This window comes from Mastigoproctus giganteus, chromosome 7 (assembly GCF_048544385.1).
Source record: "Mastigoproctus giganteus isolate SK-2022 chromosome 7, ASM4854438v1, whole genome shotgun sequence".
Classification (NCBI taxonomy): Eukaryota; Metazoa; Arthropoda; class Arachnida; order Uropygi; family Thelyphonidae; genus Mastigoproctus; species Mastigoproctus giganteus.
Window position 1 is genome coordinate 113,154,107 of NC_143581.1, and position 19,231 is coordinate 113,173,337.

Genomic DNA, 19,231 nt, shown 5'->3' on the forward strand with positions numbered 1-19,231 from the left:
TATCAGTGCCTTTTTTTGGACGGTATGCAACAGTATGGCCATACCGTTGTGTACGTGGTTTCATCAACTGTTTTAACGAATTTCACATTTAAGGAATTCTGTTTAACGAATTCCTTTTATAGCAATTTTTTTTTTTAATTCCTTTTGGAAATTATATTTAAAATAGTTTCTGTTGAGTGAAGAAAATTTTCATATAACGAATGGCTTAAGAGACTTAACTGCATATGCACTTCTGCCCTTCAGGCAATTTAGCAAATTAGTGCTGCTGCTGAGAGAGCTAAAGGGATTACCATTCTGCAACTTAGGGGTACCTGGTAAAATCTATCCGACCACCAGTCATGCTGGTCAGCAGTGAGCAAATCAAGGGATATTCCCAATGGGCTCTGGCCCACCTTCTACTGCAGTAGCATCCAACCTTTTCCCATATTCAAAATTAGATTTCTTTTGGGGGCTGCTGCACTGACTAATTTGAGAAAAATCAGTGCTTTTTCCATATCTTGTTACATGTAAAAGGAAGTTTGTTTTCATGTTACCGTTTTTTATTTTCAGGCTATATACAGGCTGTATAAAAAATGCAAATTCCCAATACTTTTATGTGTAACAAATCTGCCACTAATTTATTTTTTAGATTTTATTAAAATTATAAAAATATGACTTTCTTTTGTTTTTCAAAAAAAACCTTACTTTTGCCTTTAAATGCTCACTTTAGAAAATTTACAACCTGAAAGGATCACTGCTTAAGATGAATATAAGGTGAATAAATAAAAATAATGATACACCTAAAATTGAAAATATTCGAAAATTTTATTAAGCACAATACATGATTACATTTACTAAACAAAACATTTAATGAGAAATTTTTTTTGATAATTAGCGAAATTTAAAATGCTGTATTCACTTTTCACACAGGCTGTAGGTTGGCCACCACTGGGAATCAACTTTAAGCACCCCATTCGAGAATTAGGAGAGATTGATTTACTTTTATCCCGAAAAATAATCATCTGTTGTTTTGTGGAAGTGCATTATCCACATTTTGCCATAAATTTTCCCTATCTCTGTTTGGTCACTGCACCTGAATATCCGAATGACACCAACATTTTGGACAGTTTCAAAAAAAAGAAAGAAAAAAAGAAAAGACAAAATTCAAATTTAAGAACTGGTGACAAATATCAATGATGAGAGAAGTGAGAAATGAGGACAATGAAGGTATTAAACCTTCGTTGACCATGCATCAATGGACTGCATTTCTATACCTACCCAAAGCTATGTAAGAGAAAAAAATTTTGAAAAAAAGAGCAATATAATAAAGTTAATGAAAAAGTGATATAACACTTAGAGATTAGACAGGGTAGTCCCATCACAGTGTATTAATAAAAAATTACGATAAATTAGGTATAAAATTTAGTAGATACATAAATACTGATGAAATTAAAGCGTACCGGAAATAAAAGAAAGGTCTGGAATGATACAACTAATCATAATGATAACTGAAACCAAAACAGTAAAACGCAGTATCTATAATGAAAAATTACATTTAAAATTTACTGGATACATTAATGCCAGCACAATGAATTACCAAAAAGGAAGGAAATCTAAAATCCAAGTCTAAAAGCATACCTAAGATATAAAAGTAAGGCCCGGAATGAGAGTGCAAAAAACACAACTAGTCATAATAATAACTGTGATCAAAGCGGTTACAACCAAACAGAGACAAATCTAAGCATTATAATTTATACTACTAAAACCAACGTCATAGAAAGCTAAGAATGATAGACTACCAGTGACCTCTATAATCAGATATCAGAAACAGTTTATAGAATCTATATTAAATTTTAGATGGAAAATGAAAGAATATGGCAGAAAGTGCAACAAACATGACTTTCATGTATATAAATACAACAGAAGTGGCTGTATTATAAGATTAGCATCGCACAAAGCAGCACATAGCTAAAGATAGCATGGTAGAAAAAGTGAGTAATACAGGAAAATGTAGAAATATTAAATATAGCAAATGCCCCAAAGCGTGCAAAGCAGCATATATATAGTAATAACTATGCAAGATGGATGTACAAGTCATAAATAATGCCAAATAAAAGAATAGTAAAATTAAAGTCGGTGTTGGTTACACCTTCGGCCATTTGCCTGCTTTAATTTTATTATTCTTTTATTTGGCATTATTTGCGACTTGTACATCCATCTTGCATTAATAGTTATTACTGTATATATATATATATATATTTATACATTTGCTTTCTTTCCTGCTGCTTTGCATGCTTTGTTGCATTTGTTATATTTAATATTTCTACATTTTCTCCTGGTTTTTACCTAGGAGAAACATTTTGTCACCTGGAAGTTGGAGATGAGTTTCAATATGATATGTTGTGTATAATGTATTTAGAGAAGATAGAAGGGGTGGTGGGTCATGCTTCTCATCAAAAGCAGCCTTGGGTATGAAAAGAGCTTTGCTGAGTCAGAAGTTACTCTTGTCAGCACAGAATCTATGTGGTATGAATTAGTTGGGAACAATGGTATAATGAGAGTGTGGGTAATCTGCAGACCAGAAAATTGTGACAGCATGACATGAGTCTCTACACTCAGATGAATGGGTAAGCAAACGTGAATGTCTTATTATGGTTGACTTCACACTGCCCATAGTCAATTGGAATAAGTGGAAGGGAAGCTCACCATCAGGAAGAAAATTTTTAAACAAAGTAGATAATTATTATTGGTACCAGTACGTTAGAGAATAGAGAAACTTGAAGGGGTAAGAATATTCTTGACCTCTTCATTACTAATTAATCAGATGACATCACAGGGCTTAATGTACAAGAACCTTTGGCAGGTAGCAAACACGCAGTACTTAGTTTGAAGATTAAGAAAGTTGTTGCAGTAATTAAAGGTAAAAAGCATGGATTTAATTTCACAAAAAAGGTCTATGTTAGTTTAAAGCTCTATATGGAATATATTAATTGGGTGTTTTGCAGAGAGAGAGAGAGAGAGGGAGGGAGGGAGGGAGGGAGAGGGCAAATCCATTTAAATTATGGAATACCTTTAAAGGAAAATTCACAAGCCATGAACACATATACAGGGTGATTCACTACCAGTGTGACAAACTTGCAGGAGGTGTAGGGGGCACAAAGACGAATTGCATAGCATTGCGGGGTCCGAAATGCCTTGTGGTAGAGGACGTTGAACGGGAGGTCGCGTGAACAGCGATCCCGCTGGAAGTCAGCATTTGCGAACCATTTCTGTTGAAGAAACCAAGTAGCAAAAGTCCTCCGGAGTGGATAATCCGCAGGCTCCAATGATTGGAAGCGTTGCAGATGGTATGAACTCATTTGGTTTGTTGACAGTATCCTCCATACAGGGGATTGGGAAATACCCAATCGTTGGCCTATCGTTCGAGTACTCTTACTCGGATTGCCTTCTGCAAGACAGGACATTCTCCTCATTGTCTGGCGTCCTCGTCATTCGCTCTAGATTCATGGTACCTCTCGTGAAACAACCAGTCTCACGAAATCTTCTGTGCACACGTGCGAAAATCATATGATGAGGAGCACGCCTGTGTGGGAAACGTTCCTGGTACAAGCGCAGAGCGGCACGCCCGTTACAGTCCACAGCTCCATACACGAGGTGCATGTCGGCCAGTTCAACGTTTGAATACTCGTCCATCCCGCTGGAAGTCGCAAATGCTGACTTCCAGCGGGATCGCTGTTCACGCGACCTCCCGTTCAACATCCTCTACAGCATGACGAAAGCATTTCGGACCCTGCAATGCTATGTGATTCTGATTCGTCTTTGTGCCCCCTACACCTCCTGCAAGTTTGTCGCACTTGTAGTGAATCACCCTGTATACCATTTAGAAAATATTGCAAGAGGAGGATGCTCAAATGAATGAATGTGGAGCTGGCCAGTCTAATAGGGAAGAAAAAGTTTGCATGGGAAAGTGAAAAGTACGAAAGGCTACAACAGCTAAAGCTGCTCTGTACCAATACTACAAATAAGGTTAGGGGGCAGTGGCTGAGTTTGAGTAAGTACTGGCTAATTGAGCCAAAGAATGGGGTCAAAGAATTTTTCATGAATTTTAAAAAAAAAACTTATGTGAATACAAAGAAGAAAAAATGAATTAGATGAGAAACTTAAGTACTTGGTGTGGAATAATCCAGCTGATGTTGCTGATAAATTGAATAGATATTTTGCATCAGTGTTTACTGACGAAAGACCCTTCATGCTGAAGTTAGGCTGTGCGAGATATGTTCAGCCATATGAAATTTGTGATTTCAAAATTACTGAAGAATTTCTATTAGAGAAATGTTTGAGCATAAAGCTAGTAAGGCTTCCAGAGTCGATGGCATATATCCCTGTAGTTCTGCAGGGGATTGGCAAGAGAATATGGAATCCGGAGAGATTCCTTTGGATTGAAGAGTGCCAACCCATTGCCAATACGTAAAGGTGGTTCTAAGAGTGAAATTGATAATTACAGATTGGTTATTCTGACTTCAAAATCTTAGGACCGTGATTACATGGAGAATCCAGGGAGATTTAAATAGAAATAAATTCTATTGAATTTTCATTTCTACCTTAGCAGTCTGAATACTTTTTGAATAGACCTAGTATACCAGCATCTAATGATGCTGATATATGTATATCAGCATCATTAGACTTTTAACGGACCCACATATCGCCATATAATGATGCTGGCGTATATAGGTTCATTAAAAAAATATGACCATTACCCTGTTTGGAATGGTACTATTCATACATGAGTAATTTTGTTAAAGCCCTAAGAATGCATCATTAATGAAAACTAAGTTTTGTTTATATTTTATAACAACATCTGGGCTGGATTGTCTTGTGTTCATCATGTAATTCAGATCAGGGTAGACCTGCTTGTTATAAAATGTTAGATAGAATTGATTTCATCAGGATAACTTTTTCTTGTTAAAAAAAATTGATACACCCTTCAGCCTCTTATTAAAGTTAAATATGTTTTCTCAACAGGATAAGGATAGTTATAGTAATGATGTAATGCAGCTTGCTAGGCCCTTACCAATTGAGTACTTGTTGGTGGATGTTCCGGTGTCCACTCCAGTAGAGCCGCAGTACACATTTTACACAGATCCTGGTATAAAACCATTTCCAGTTGAAAATCGATTAATAGATGGGCATATACAGGTAAGTAATTTACAGGTTATATTAGTTGTATATTACATTTCTACATATTATTATATGCAGTGACAGTTGATTAGAAAGTAAGGTTACAGAGGTTTTTATCTTAGGTATAAGAGGGATATCCACACGGATCTGAAACAGATCCCTATAGGACATCTTCATAGCTGAGATATTGCAACAGACAGACTATTGCTATATATGTTGATGATTTTAGTATTATTCCCATTCTTGTAATACAAGAACAATTAAAAGTCAAATGTAATGCAAGTAACTGCATGTTGAACAATAGTTTCAGATTAACACAGGAAAATAAAATATCCATTTCTTCAGGAAATGAAATCTGCAGCAGTAGCCAAAACTAAATACAGACAGGACAAAAAAAAAAAAAAAAAAAACTGATCATATCTACCAAATACAAACCAGATGTACAACAAAACTCAGCATTTTGAGAATCCTATGATCAGTTTAATGGGGAATTAATTGACCTATTCTTGTTATAAAACACTTATAGCACTTGGACTCTGTAACATATTCATTATGAGACCCCTCAAGTATATAAGCAAGACAAAACTGCTTTTCAATGATTAGGCCTAGTTCACAACAGTTCTATTTAAATTGCTACACAAGCTTTCGATACATCTTCAATTTTTATGTAGGTTCACACAAATTACTTGTATTTTTCTGCTAAAAACATGTGACATTATAATATGCTTGCAAAATAAGATCTACCAAATCATACTATTTGGTACACTATTTTTTTGCCAAAATCAGATGTTACGTAATATTCACCAGATAGGAAATAAACCTCTAGGCATCGGAATATAAGAATTAATTACAGACCTAAATCTGACCTTTGGAAACATTGTTCCTTCACCAATGACCATGTAACTTTCATACTGCAGGATTTGGTATTTCCTTCTTAGGTCTCAAGGCAAGTGACTACAGTGAAACTTCAGTGATTAACTAGTGCACTTTTTTTTTTTTTTTTTTTTTTTTTTTTTTTTATGAAAAGAACACGAGAGGTATTAGGACCTATATTACTTAATATCATGCATCGGTTGGAGGTCGAAAAGATGAAAGAAGATATTTCATGACATTACACTTGAACTTCTGTACATTGTAATTTCCAGGAAATACGTATGAAGGAAGGCTGTTCCAGAAAACGGCAGTAGAATGAATAAACGAGGAAGATTGAAAAGTTGGTTCTGTAAGTTTGAAGTTGGACAGTAAATGGATGTTGGCTGGAGGTGGCACATGTTTGGACTGTTTTGAAAGAGAGAGAGCAGGAATTATAGAAGCCAATTCAGAAGAACAGTGTCCATGGAAGTATAGGCGCCTCCATAGTCAGGTGGGCAGGAGCAGCAATGCGTTGCACGCACTTCTTGATTAGACCTGGGTTCGAGCCCGTGCCCACCAAATAGGGAGGATGCGGAAAGGTCAGGGAATGACCACTGCATATCCCCGGAGCAATATGGCCTTAGTTGCTAATGTTCCTAAAAACCAAATAACAAACAACCATGGAAGTATCTGTAGAAAAGGCACCCTGCAGAAACAGTATGTCTGTGAGACAGAGAGACTGTTAGAGATAATTAACCTAACTTCCCTCTTCTAAATGGAATATAGGAGCCTGAGAGAGGTTTTGGGGGCACCGTCCCAGATGTGGGAACAATATTCCACGGAAGGACAAAATTGCGATTTTGTATAGAGTGAACAGCTGTTTGGAAGAAAAGTAACGCTGAGAGAAAAAGAGAAAACCAAGATTTTTAGATGCAGAGGAAGCAATATTTGTAATGTGCTTGTGCCAAGAGAGATTAGAAGTCAGGGTGATCCCCAAAAGAGATATATCATCTTGTCTAGAAATTAGAGTGTCACCAAAGATAAGCATAGGAGCAGAAGAATCCTTTTTGCGAGATATAAGACAGGGCTGAGTTTTAGAAGGATTGAAATCAACTAAGTTGTCTTTGCTCCACTGGAGATTGGCATTTAAGGAATTGCTAGCGGATATCTGCGAAGTTTAAGCTGATTGAGAAGGGCAAGGTTTCTCAAACTGGAAAGTGGAATTCAAGGTGCTATCATCAGGAAAACTATGGATAGGATTTCTGTTCAATGGAAAAAGGTCACTAATACACAAGAAGAAAAGATTGGAGGAAAGAACTGAACCTTGGGAGACACCAGCATTAGAACATGGAGAAGTTAGAAGACAAAGAGCCATCTACCATCACCCTCAGTGAGTGGTCAGAGAGAAAACTGGATGACCAATTGCAAAAAACAGTTGGCAATCCATAAGATAGGTGCTTGTTTAGAAGACCTTTATGCCAAACATAATTGAAAGCCTTTGAGATGTCAAGAGCAGCTGCTAGTATTTCACCAACTTTTCCATTGGATTTGTCCATAAATGGGTAACATAAGCCAGAATATCACCAGTGGATCGAAACTGACGGAATCCATACTGGCGATCGTTGATCAGGTGGAAGGTTTCTAGGTAGTTTAACAGTTTGCGGTTAATTGATTTCTCCATTAATTTAGAAAGAGTAGAAGTAATTGCAATGGGATAATAATTGGATGGGAGGGATTTGTCACCCTTTTTAGGAACTGGCTGGATATGAGCAAATTTCCGAGTAGAAGGAAAAACACCTTTGGAATAAGAAAGTGAAAAAAGGCGGCAAAGAATAGGAGTAAGTTCAGGAGCACAGGTTTTGAGAACAAGCGGAGAAATACCACAGGAGCTTTCTTTGCATCAAGATTCATCAAAATCCTTCTGACATCATTTTGACGCAAGACCATAGGAGGCATTGAATGGAGCATTTTGGTGGGAGGTGTTTTACCAAGATAATTAATGAGTTGGAAGAAAAATGGTATGCTAGCAGTTCAGCTTTATTCTTGGTGGAAGTGACAATAGAACCATCTGGTTGTGATAGCGGTGGGAGCAGAGATGAGGAAAAGTTGCAGCCAATAGCTTTGGCAAGAGACCAGAATGCTCGGTTACCATTAGGGCAAGAAGCAAGTTTAGGTTGTCATAGCCTTATTCAAAATCTAGTTTTGGACTAATTAATAACTGCTTTACAATTGTTGCTTGCTTTGGTATAGGCAGAAAATGATAGTGAAGAATTGGAAACAAGCCAATTACGATATGCAAAATTCTTCTCTTTAACAGCCTTTAGCACATTTATTGGAAAACCAAGGTTTAGATAAAGGACGAGATCTTAAAGTGGAGTGTGGAATAAAGGATTCCATTCCTACAAGAATAATTTCACTGACACGATATGGGTAAATGTTGATATCAAAAGTTTTAAAACAGTAATTCGACCAAAGAAAAGAAATCTCGCGGGTCATCCCATTTTGCATTCTTATAATGTCAAACAACACGAAATAGCCATGAAACGAGGTTGGGAATAGCCATGAGATAAAGACTCCATTGGTGAAGAGACAATCACCAAGTTGTGATCTGAGGTGCCTAAAGGACCACTCACTTCGACCATGTACTTAGAAGGGTTGTTTGTGACAAAAAGATCAAGCTGTATGGTTAGAATTGTCCGGTATTCTGGTAGGTAAATGAACAATCTGTGCGAGGTCATTAGTAACTGCAAAAGCCTCAGCATCTCGACCAGCTAATGGGTGCCAGCTGGGGCTGAACATTAAAATCACCAGGAAAAATTACCTCACTGTTAGGAAAGTTGGACTGGAGAAAGTCAATTTGCAAAGAGAGGAAGTTTAGAGTTCCAAGTGATTAGTGGAGTTGGGAGAACTGTAGAGACAGCAGATGAATTTGAAAGAATGAGATAGAGAGATTTTAAGCCAGAGAAGCTCAAAAAGAGGAGATTCTAAATCACCAAGTCTGACAGAAAATATTGGAATGGACATATGCACAAGTACCACCTTTGAGGTGAAAGGAATCACACAAGGAATAATTTGGTCGACCAAGATGAGCAGTGCTTGAATCAACCTGTAACTGGGATTCTGTCAGAAAAAAGTACGTGGGGTTTGGCAGACTGTAAGTGGAAATGGGCATCATTGAGCTTAGAACTGAGACCACATATATTTGTGAAATGAACTAGGAAGAGTTTGGGTGGTTTAGTTCTTTTTCGCAGATAAGCTTGTTCTATTAGTTTGACAATACGTGATGTATTCAACAGTACGAAAAAGTGGGGGTGCATACTTTATTGAAGTAATGAAATTTTTGGATGTGGCATACACATGGTAAGAATATACCCAGATCCTTGACATAACATGGCCTTGGCAAAGCCCCCCACCCCCCACATACACACTTGGACTCCCTTCAGTAACTATCTGGCAGAGTAGAGGTAGCAAGCTTATACACTAGCTGTTCCGGAAGCCTCCTAGAGAGTTACCAATAGGTTCGGTTCGGTGTACTAACTAGCGGCCGGCCTATGAACACCGTTTTAGACCTGTCCCCTCGATATGTAAGGAAGTTTGTATCTCGGCATGGTGTCATCATAACCTCAAAAGACATCAGTCATACTGAATGATGGAAGAGATGTGGATGGGTTGACTGGAACATATATGAAGACTATACATGGGCTCCACCACTTCAAGACTCCAATAAGCAAGGTGGTGGTATTGCACCGGCTGATGAGAGTCAACATGTACCACCTAGTATTGCCTTGTAACACAGAGGAGTGGAATTCCTCCATGTGGTGTGGGTGCCACACCTTGACCCTGCTTACGTTGGTTCACACTTGGGTGGTCACCCACAGTGTGCTTGCACATGGGGGTTTTATACGCAGGATTACTAACAGTCCCACCATCATGAGGGTGCAAACAGAGGATTTGGCTGTCACAGACCATCCGGACTTGGATCCACTTGACTTGGGTGTCACCTGAATATTAGTTCCATCAGTGTTTTAGACTCCCAGGTAGAAAGCACGGCTTGTCTAGCATATCTGAGAGAATGTCTGTGGCAATCTCAAGGACCAATCATACTTGTATATAAGTTTTTCAATTTTTGTAAGTCTGAACAATCTAAATATATTTGTAATATTAGTATAAAATATCAAAAAAACTAATCCACAAAAGAAAGACACCTTTCTTCCACCCATTTTGTTGTTTTTTTATTAGCTCTTATTTATTTATTTTTTTTTCCCTGCTGGTCACTATGTGGCTCCATGCTTACTTCCAAGTGGGAGAGATTTGAATGTCACCTGGCAAGGGAAGTCGCATTCAAATCTCTCTCGGGCTCTTCTCAGGCTGCCCAAACAAACAGAAAAAATGAATATAGTGACAGCAAAAATACTGTCACTATTCTTGCATCACATGCCACTACTACTACTGCCAAAAGGAATCTAGGGTGTTTGCTATATTCTGCAATCTTGAAATCTCAGAAAGGGCAATCCTGGTAGTTATGGGCCCATCCTGAACACAGTACTTTGGCCTCTGCTTTGACAAGACGGGTGATTGTGGGATAGCTTGCTTAGGATTATTTGGGTAGTGGGTTCACCCCAGAGTCAGCTATGTTGATGACATGTCCCTATTGTTATGTTGGTTTTTAGGAGCATTAGCAACTAAGGCCATATTGCTCCGAGATATGCGGTGGTCATTCCCTGACCTTTCCGCATTCTCCGTATTTGGTGGTGACGGGCTCGAACCCCGGTCTAATCAATAAGCGTGAGCTACGCACTGCTGCTCCTTCCCACCTGGCTACGGAGGTGCCCTATTGTTATGGTTTGAGACACAGGATATAAGGCAGGCAGAGGTGCAGGTATGATGCCTGGTAGTGGACATCCTCTTTGACTCCATGTTGGGTGGTAGAACCGTGATAACTAATCTCATCTTCTGGTTCCCCAAAATGGTCCCTACCAGAAAATGATGATATTGATAATAAGAATCATAAGAATTTTTCAGTACAACTTATTATTAATTATATATATATATATGAGTTTTTCTTTTATAGGATTTCAATGCCCTAGCTGCATATATGCAGAATATATCATCAGATAAATTTCTTGAAGCTGTATCAGATTTTCATATTCTTCTCTACATTGCTACAATGGACATGCTTCCTTTAAAGGTACAGAATAAAAATATATCTATTTACTTACATTTTAACATGATATTAATATAATTTTCCTTTTTCTGTAGAAATAATTCTTTCTAAGTAGAAAATCAAGTCACTAGTATTTTTTTTTTAGTTAAATAAAAATATATCTCAAACAATAAGTCAAGTGCTATGGTGCTGAGTTGTCAACAGTTCGTGAGTAAATTTTAATGGTGACTCAGCCTTTTTGACCCCTTCTCCCTCTCCTAACAGTTTTTCTCAATATTTTTCTCACACACACAAAATCACAATTTGCAGTGAAATTTGGAATTTTTTAAAAATTTCAGTTTCTGTGTAATTCCATTTTTCGGTAGTGTATTGATGTCAGGTGTGCTAATGCATTCCACATATAAGCATAAAATATGAGGAAACAATGAAATGATATTATTCAATATCACAGAATACAGGTTTTACTCAATGTTAAATGTATTGTAACAGTAAAACTTTTTTGTGTGTATGGTAGGCTATATTTGATTTGACGGTGCCCTTTAGTAAGTTCAATTGAATGTGCTATACTATAAAGATATGATAATAGGTTATTGGGCATAGGTTGAGGGAGGATATACATATCTTAGGGAACCAGTTTAGCTTTATTTCAAGTAAGTCATGGAACCAATATTTGCATTGTGACAACTGATGAAAAAAGAGACAGTATTAGTAGTGGCTGTTGATGCAAGGAACAATAATAATTTGCCAATAGCTTATGGCGCAAAAGTCAAAAACACTTCTCATATCACCTGTCCATTACTTGTAATAGTTTGTATAATTCCTCCTTAAATTTGATCCCCCTTCCAAAACACCAGATTGAAGTTTGTTCTGACAATAAACTGTCCCCTAGCTGAAGGAAAATTTACACACATCAATCATGCAACCATCCTTCTGAGAAAGGGAAGGAAGCCATCAGCACTTGAACTCATGTTCAAGTGCTGATTAAAGTGTTTTAGGCATTGAATCATCCATTCAAAGCCTACACTCTAAATCATATCTCCTTTCCAGTGACTGTGCTTTGGACTCTGGAATTTGCAGAATTGAAGTTTTTTTGGTAAGAGCACCATTTTTTTACCTTAACTAACTTTGTTTCCCTTCTCTGTACCTGTTCTAATAGATACACATCCTTTCTAAAATGAAGCTTCCAGATCTGTATCAGTGCATTATAGCCTAAGTTGCTGATGCACCAACAAATTTAACAACAACAACCAGATCTGTATTCAGTATTCAACATGTTGCCTAATCACTGGCTTATACACCAGGATAATCATTTCCTTAGTCTTCCTGGCAAAACTCATTGAACTGTCCAATCAACCCATATATACACTGCTCATAGAATGTTGTCTGACTGTGCAATTACCCCCAGGTGTTTATCATTCTCCACTACCCTGAGTGTGGTAGAAGAGGGTTGATATGTTTTTCTGAGGTTTCTGTTACCCATACACAGTACCTTACATTTGTGAACATTACAATTCAATTGCCACTTCTCATTGCATCTGCCTAATTTTTATAGATCCTGTTGCAAGAGAATACCCTTATTATTGTCCCTAATCACCCTGCCAGCCTTCATAGCATGTACAAACTTTCACATTAAGCCTAATATGCCTTCATCAGTATTATTAATAAATATAAAAACAATACTGTTTCCAGCACTAATAACAGATCTAAGAAGAGCAGTGCCTACTGAAAATCACTCTGTCTTCTCACCATAAATCATGCTTTAATCCACATCAGTAATTTAACCCAAACTGTGCCAATTTTGATAGTAGTCTTTTATGAAGCTTTTATCAAAAACATTTCTGAAATCCAAGTATGTGAAATTAAAATTACTTTTTGCCTCCATTTCTTTTGCCACTGCGTTATAGACTGAGTCAGATGAGTTGACTCCTTAACAGATCCATTGACTGCAGTATAAGTGCATTTCTCAATGGTCATTACATCTTTAACCAGTAGACCAAGAAGAGCCTATTGGTAACCACTCTGTCTTATTCCAGTCAGCCCTCCCTTTATCTTATCCACAGCTGTGACTTGCCTCTAACCCTGCACTGCTCCAATTTGAACAGCACTCTTTTATGTGGAAAATTATTGAAACATTTTCTGAAATTCAAGTATATCATGCCAGAATTGTTTTCTGCATCCAGTTCTTTGCTACATCATACTATCCAGTCAGATTGATCAGGCAAGATTGCCACTTCACAAATCCATGCTGTGGCTGTACTATAACTCACATCTCTAGGCATTCCTGCAATACTTCTTTAACTAGTGATGCCATTATTTTTTATGGAACAAAAGTTAGATTAAAAAGCTCTGTAATTATTTGTCAACCTCTGATTTTTCCCTTTATGAATTGTGGGTATCTCTATGCCATCTCCAGTCTATACGGAACTGAATCCAAGAATACTCTCATAATAAGCTAAAGGCCTGCTTATCTAATATAGTTAGGGAAGGGTGTTACATGGTTGTTATTTAATAACCTCTTATACCATGTGAAATTAATAGTATAGTTTATTAAGCTCAAACAACTATACATTTAAGGTTTTAGGCATCTTACCAATACCCATCATCAAACCATGCTGTTAGAGGTAGAACAATAGAAAGGGTTACAATTTGAATTATATTACAATAATTGTTTTAATTATTACAGTAATTATATTACAATAATTATTGTAGTATAATTCAAATTGTAACCTTTTCTATTTTTCTACCTCTAACAGCATCATTGGATGGTGGGTATCGGTAAGGTGCCTGAAACGTAAACATATAGTGGTTTGAGTTATAAGTTTAATAAACTCTTATTAATTTCATGTGGTATAAGAGTGGTTATTAAATATAGTAATTAATCTTCACAGCCTGCTTATCTCTTTTGCTGCCTTCCTTAATATAATATGATATGATAGTCTCATCCACGGTTCCTAGTATTGCTTCAACAATTTTTCCTCTACATTCTTCTCATTTATCATAAAATCATTCTGCTCCAACTTTTAATTTGATAAACTTGTGGCAACCCCATCCCAAAAAAAATTCTTGTGTGAATGTAGATGCAGAATGTCTATTCAATTTTTTGCCAGTATGAGCAGAATCATCAACAGTTAGTCCACTCATATCTACTGGACCAATATGATTCATCCCCTTCCTTCCAGTGTGTACATAAATGTTTCATGCTTTTCTTTTCATTCTTTGTCCGAGGCCTCTCAAATCAGCCCTATCCCTCTTAATCTCCTTTCTGACTTTATTGCAAACAGATTTATGTGCACTGCATGTTTTTGTATTACTTGATAATTTTTATGCATCCCATGTATTTTTCTTATCTGCCACGAGTTTAATTAGTTCATCTGTCATCCATTGAGGTCTAAGCTTTCACTAAATTGATTTCAAAAGTTGTCTGAGGCCATTGTAGCCACTTTTACAAGTGCAAAAACACTTCCCTTTGCCCTTGACAGTAATTAGCATTAGTAGAGGCATATGATGCAAGAAAGCAAGCTTATATATCGCATCAGCCAAACCTAAAAAAAGCAAATCCTTTTCATTTCATTTATCCATTCACTCCAAATGTTTTCTAGTTCTGCCTTGAATTTATTTAAGCTGTCAATTTCCACTGTGACAGATAGAAATTTGTTCCAGCAATCAACTGCCCTCTAGCTCGGTGGTTTGCGAACCCCTTGGGGCTCGTGAAAGTGTTCCAGGGGGTTTGCAATAAAAATTCTGTAATGGCGTCTGCTTAGATTTCCATAGTGTATATTATTATAAACTACAAAATATAACAATAATAAACAATAAAGTAAAATAAAATTAAATAAAAAGTAAAAAGTGTCAAAGAAAGAAAACCACATCTCCCATAATTCCTTATAATTAGTTTGCTATCTTACAGTATATCATGTTAAATAAATAAGTTTTCCATACTAAATTTTTTTTCATTCTCAAGGATCATTGTTATGTATAGGTACTTTTTTTTTTTTTTTTTTAGAACCTAGTACTTAGTATCGTGAATGGGTTAAAAAGTTGAAAGAAAATACTTGTTGGCATTAAACTTGAACTTCTCTAGGGTAATTTTCAGGAAATACATATGAAGAAAGGTGGTTCCAGAAAACAGAAGTTCAATGAATAAAGTATGAAGGTGAAAAGTTGATTCTGTGAGTTTGAACTTGGACAGCAAAATTATGTTGACTGTTTGCGGCACGTGTTCAGACTGCTTTGAAATAGAGAGCAGGAATTACAGAAGCCAAATCAGAACAGTGCCATGTAAGTATCTGTAGAAAAGGCATGCAACAGAAACAAAGTCTGAGACAGAGTGGAGAGACTCTGTTAGAGATAAGACATCAATTAGCCTAACTGCCCTCCTTTGAATGGAATCTAAAACCCTGAGAGAGGTTTTGGGGACACCGCCCCAGACATGAGAACATTTCATGGTAGGGCGGATTTGCGATTTTTACGGAGTCAACAACTTTAGAAGAAAAGTAACACCAAGAGTGAAAGAGAAAATCCAGTTTATTAGATGCAGAGAATGCAATATTTGTATAATGTGCTTTATGTCAAGAGAGATCAGAAGTCCATGTAATCCCCAAAATCTTGCCTAGAAGTTGGAGCGTCATCGAAGATAAGCATAGGAGTAGAAGAATCCTTTTTGCGAGATATAAGACAGGACTATGTTTTAGAAGGATTGAAATGAAGTTATCTTTGCCCTGCTGGAGAATTATCTGGAGATCAGCATTTAAGGATTTGGCAGTGAATACTCGAAGTTGAAGCTGTTCGAGTAGGGTGAGGTTTCTCAAACTGGAAGGTGGAATACACTGCTATCGTCAGCAAAACTATGGATAGGATTTCCGGTCAATGGAAGAAGTTCATTAATATATAAGAGGAAAAGAGTGGAGAAAGAACTGAACTTTGGATAACACCAGCATTAGTGGACAAGTTAGAAGACAGAGCTGTCTACCATCACCTGAAGTGAACGGTTAGAGAGAAAACTGGATACCCCATTACAAAGAACAGCTGGCAAATCATAGGGTGGAAGCTTATTTAGAAAACCTTTATGCCAAACATGACCAAAAGCCTTTGAAATGTCAACAGAAATGGCTTGAGTCATCAAACTTTTCCATTGAATTTGTCTACAGATTGTCCAGTGGAACAACATTGATGGAATCCATACTGGCGATCATTGATCAGATGAAAGATTTCCAGATAGTTTTAAGAGTTGGCAGTTAATTGATTTCTTCATTACTTTGGAAAGAGTAGAAGTATAATCGCAATGGGACGATAATTGGATGGAAGGGATTTGTCATCCTTTTTAGGAACTGGCTGGATATGAGCAAATTTCCAAACAATAAAAAACACCTGTGAAAAAAAGGCTGCAAAGAACAGGAGTAAGTTCAGGAACACAGGTTTTGAGACCAAGTGGATGAATAGCATCAAGATTCATCAAAATCCTTTTGATGGAAGACCACAGGAGGAATTGAATGGGAATGGTTTGAAGTGATCTACCAAGATTGTCAATACATGAGTTGGAAATAAAATAGAATGCTAACAGGTCAGCTTTATCTTTGGCTGATGTGGCAACAGAACTATCTGGTTTTGTCAGAGGTACTGTCAGGGATGGGCAAAAATTGTGCCCAATAGCTTTGGCAAGAGACCAGAATGCTCAGCTACCATTTGGACTAAAAGCAAGTTTCTACTCTTAGCCTGTTCGAAATCTAGTTTGGACTTATTAATAACTGCTTTGCAAAGTATAAATAATACTTAATAATATTTTTATTATTATGCAATGTCGCTTATAAAAACGTAGTACTGGAAATATTTTATAATAAAAATTCAGAAATATATGATTTCAGAGAATATAGGCTTAGTGGTTCGCATTAAAAATATTATGTTGAATATTATGGTTTCGCGATAAAAAAAAAAATTACATTTAAAGGGGTTTGCGGGTCAAAAAAGGTTGGGAACCGCTGCTGTAGTTGAAGGCAGCTGTGTTTCCTCAATTTGAATTTTTGTCCCTTCAGGCGATTAATCTGTAAGTTTAATATCTAATGTCTCCTCTTGAACATATATATATATATATATATATATTAATTACTGAAGTAAAACCATTTTCAACCATATAAGATGTTGGAAAACAAAGAAGTACTTTGGCTGTTTCAGACTGCATTGTTGGATAAAGAAGTTTAGTTGTTTTTGATCCCACAGCTAAGCCATTCCACCTTTTTCGAATTTATATTTGCATTCTTCGTTACATATTAATTCAATGAGTTCTTGAATTTCTTCACTAGCAGACATAGCATCACATACAATTGGATGTAACATCCATGTCTTCACTTCAAAAGAAAATCTCTTTTTCATTTCGCCTTTTAAAGAATGCAAATGATCTGAATGATTCTTAAGATCATTCTCATGAGACATTCATTGATTTCAGCTAACTCTTGCATTTTTTCTCATTAAATTGCTTTCAAACATTTCCAGTTTTTCAGTGAAGGCTTTTAATACGCATTTGCAGTCTATCACCGTAATTAATTTCCCTTGAAGATGAAGTGATACCTCATTAAGTTTTCAAAAAATCCAAGTCAAATAGTATGTTGTTTTTGTGTTTGCTGATCTCCTTCGCTTTCTAAAAAACTAATTATTATATCAAAAAGGTTTACAAATCTTGTTAGACAGTTTCCTTTAGAAAGCCAACTGACTGTATGTAAAAGAAGCCTCACATACTGTTCTTCATTATCAACACAAAATTTTCTGAAAAGGCGATCATATTTGCTATGTGAATTTATTTTATTGATGGTTTTAATAACTGTACTGAGAGATTGATAAAGAACTGGACTAATATTTTTTGCAGCCAGATGATGTCGGTGCACAATGCAGTGTATTTCAAGAATTTTGGGACATACTTCCTTTAGGTGGGCTATAAAACCTTTGTCTTCCAACCATGGATGTAGCACCATCAGTAGTACACAATATCAAATATTCCATTGGTACTTCAATCCATGTTTTTACAGCAGCAAAAATGGATGCTCCAGTACAGCCAGTTTTTAAGATTTCATAAACATCTCTTCTTGCAATTTACAATCATCATTGAAATAACAAACATATGCCATTAGAAGGGTCTTATTGTCAGTAACTGCAGATTCATCAATCTGAATAAAAAATTTTCTAATTTTTAGTTTGTCAGTTAGCAGCACTTGGATGTTAACTTGACATCTCATTGATTTGTCTTTGAATTGAATAGTTGCTTAATGGCAATGCTTTTCAAACACTGGAAGGATTTTGATGCATCACTGTTGTCTCTAATGTGGGTCATGTCAGCAACTGTGTGAGCACTATCAGTTTTTGCAATGATTTCTGCAATTTTATAAGATGCAATCATTCTGTCATCATTTGTTTCTGTGTTCTTCTCAAATAAGGAATATTATATTTTAAAATATTCTATATGTTTATCAGGATGTTTCCTTTTTATGTGATTTAAAAGTCTTGATGGTTTCATAGCCTCATTTGAAAAAGAACTATTACACATAAGGCACATAGACTGTCTTGAGTCGAATGAGCTTTCAGTAAAATACTGAATAGAAAAGGTATCATAAAGATACCTTTTCTATTCAGCACTTGACATGATTGATGAAGGGTTGAATACTTAACTACAAAGACTTAAATATTAAAATATAAACTATTTTTATTTACCTCTCGTAGCCAAAGTCACTCACAAAAGCACTATGGATCTAAAATAAAAAAAAACTTCCACAGGGAAACAAGAAATCAATTCTAATTGACTCTTAGAAAATAGAAACAGTAGACTGAAACATTTCCTCATCCCATCCATGCCTCATATAGTTGATTTCTTTAAAATCAACCAATGAAACTATAATTGACCACTCAAGCTTACATCATTCAGCATTACCACGGAGAAAAAAAATTTACCCAACTGTTTCTTGGATAACAAACAGTTGTGCATTATTACTTTCTAACAATATTTTGCATTATAGCTTTGCTATAATACTTTGTTTTATTGCTCTATGTAATTGCTGTAGGCAACAATATCGGTGT

At 36.3% G+C, this 19,231-nt stretch overlaps 1 protein-coding gene across 2 annotated transcripts in view; it reads left to right on the forward strand.

The window, feature by feature from the left end:
• The window catches only part of Npl4 (nuclear protein localization 4), a 536,510-nt gene that overhangs the window by 419,270 nt on the left and 98,009 nt on the right, over window positions 1–19,231 (forward strand). For both annotated transcript variants that reach the window (XM_090377858.1, XM_090377859.1), the window contains 2 exons: window positions 5,002–5,175; window positions 11,081–11,197. In XM_090377858.1, the coding sequence (XP_090233984.1) occupies window positions 5,002–5,175; window positions 11,081–11,197 (291 nt within the window). The remainder of the gene's footprint in view (window positions 1–5,001; window positions 5,176–11,080; window positions 11,198–19,231) is intronic.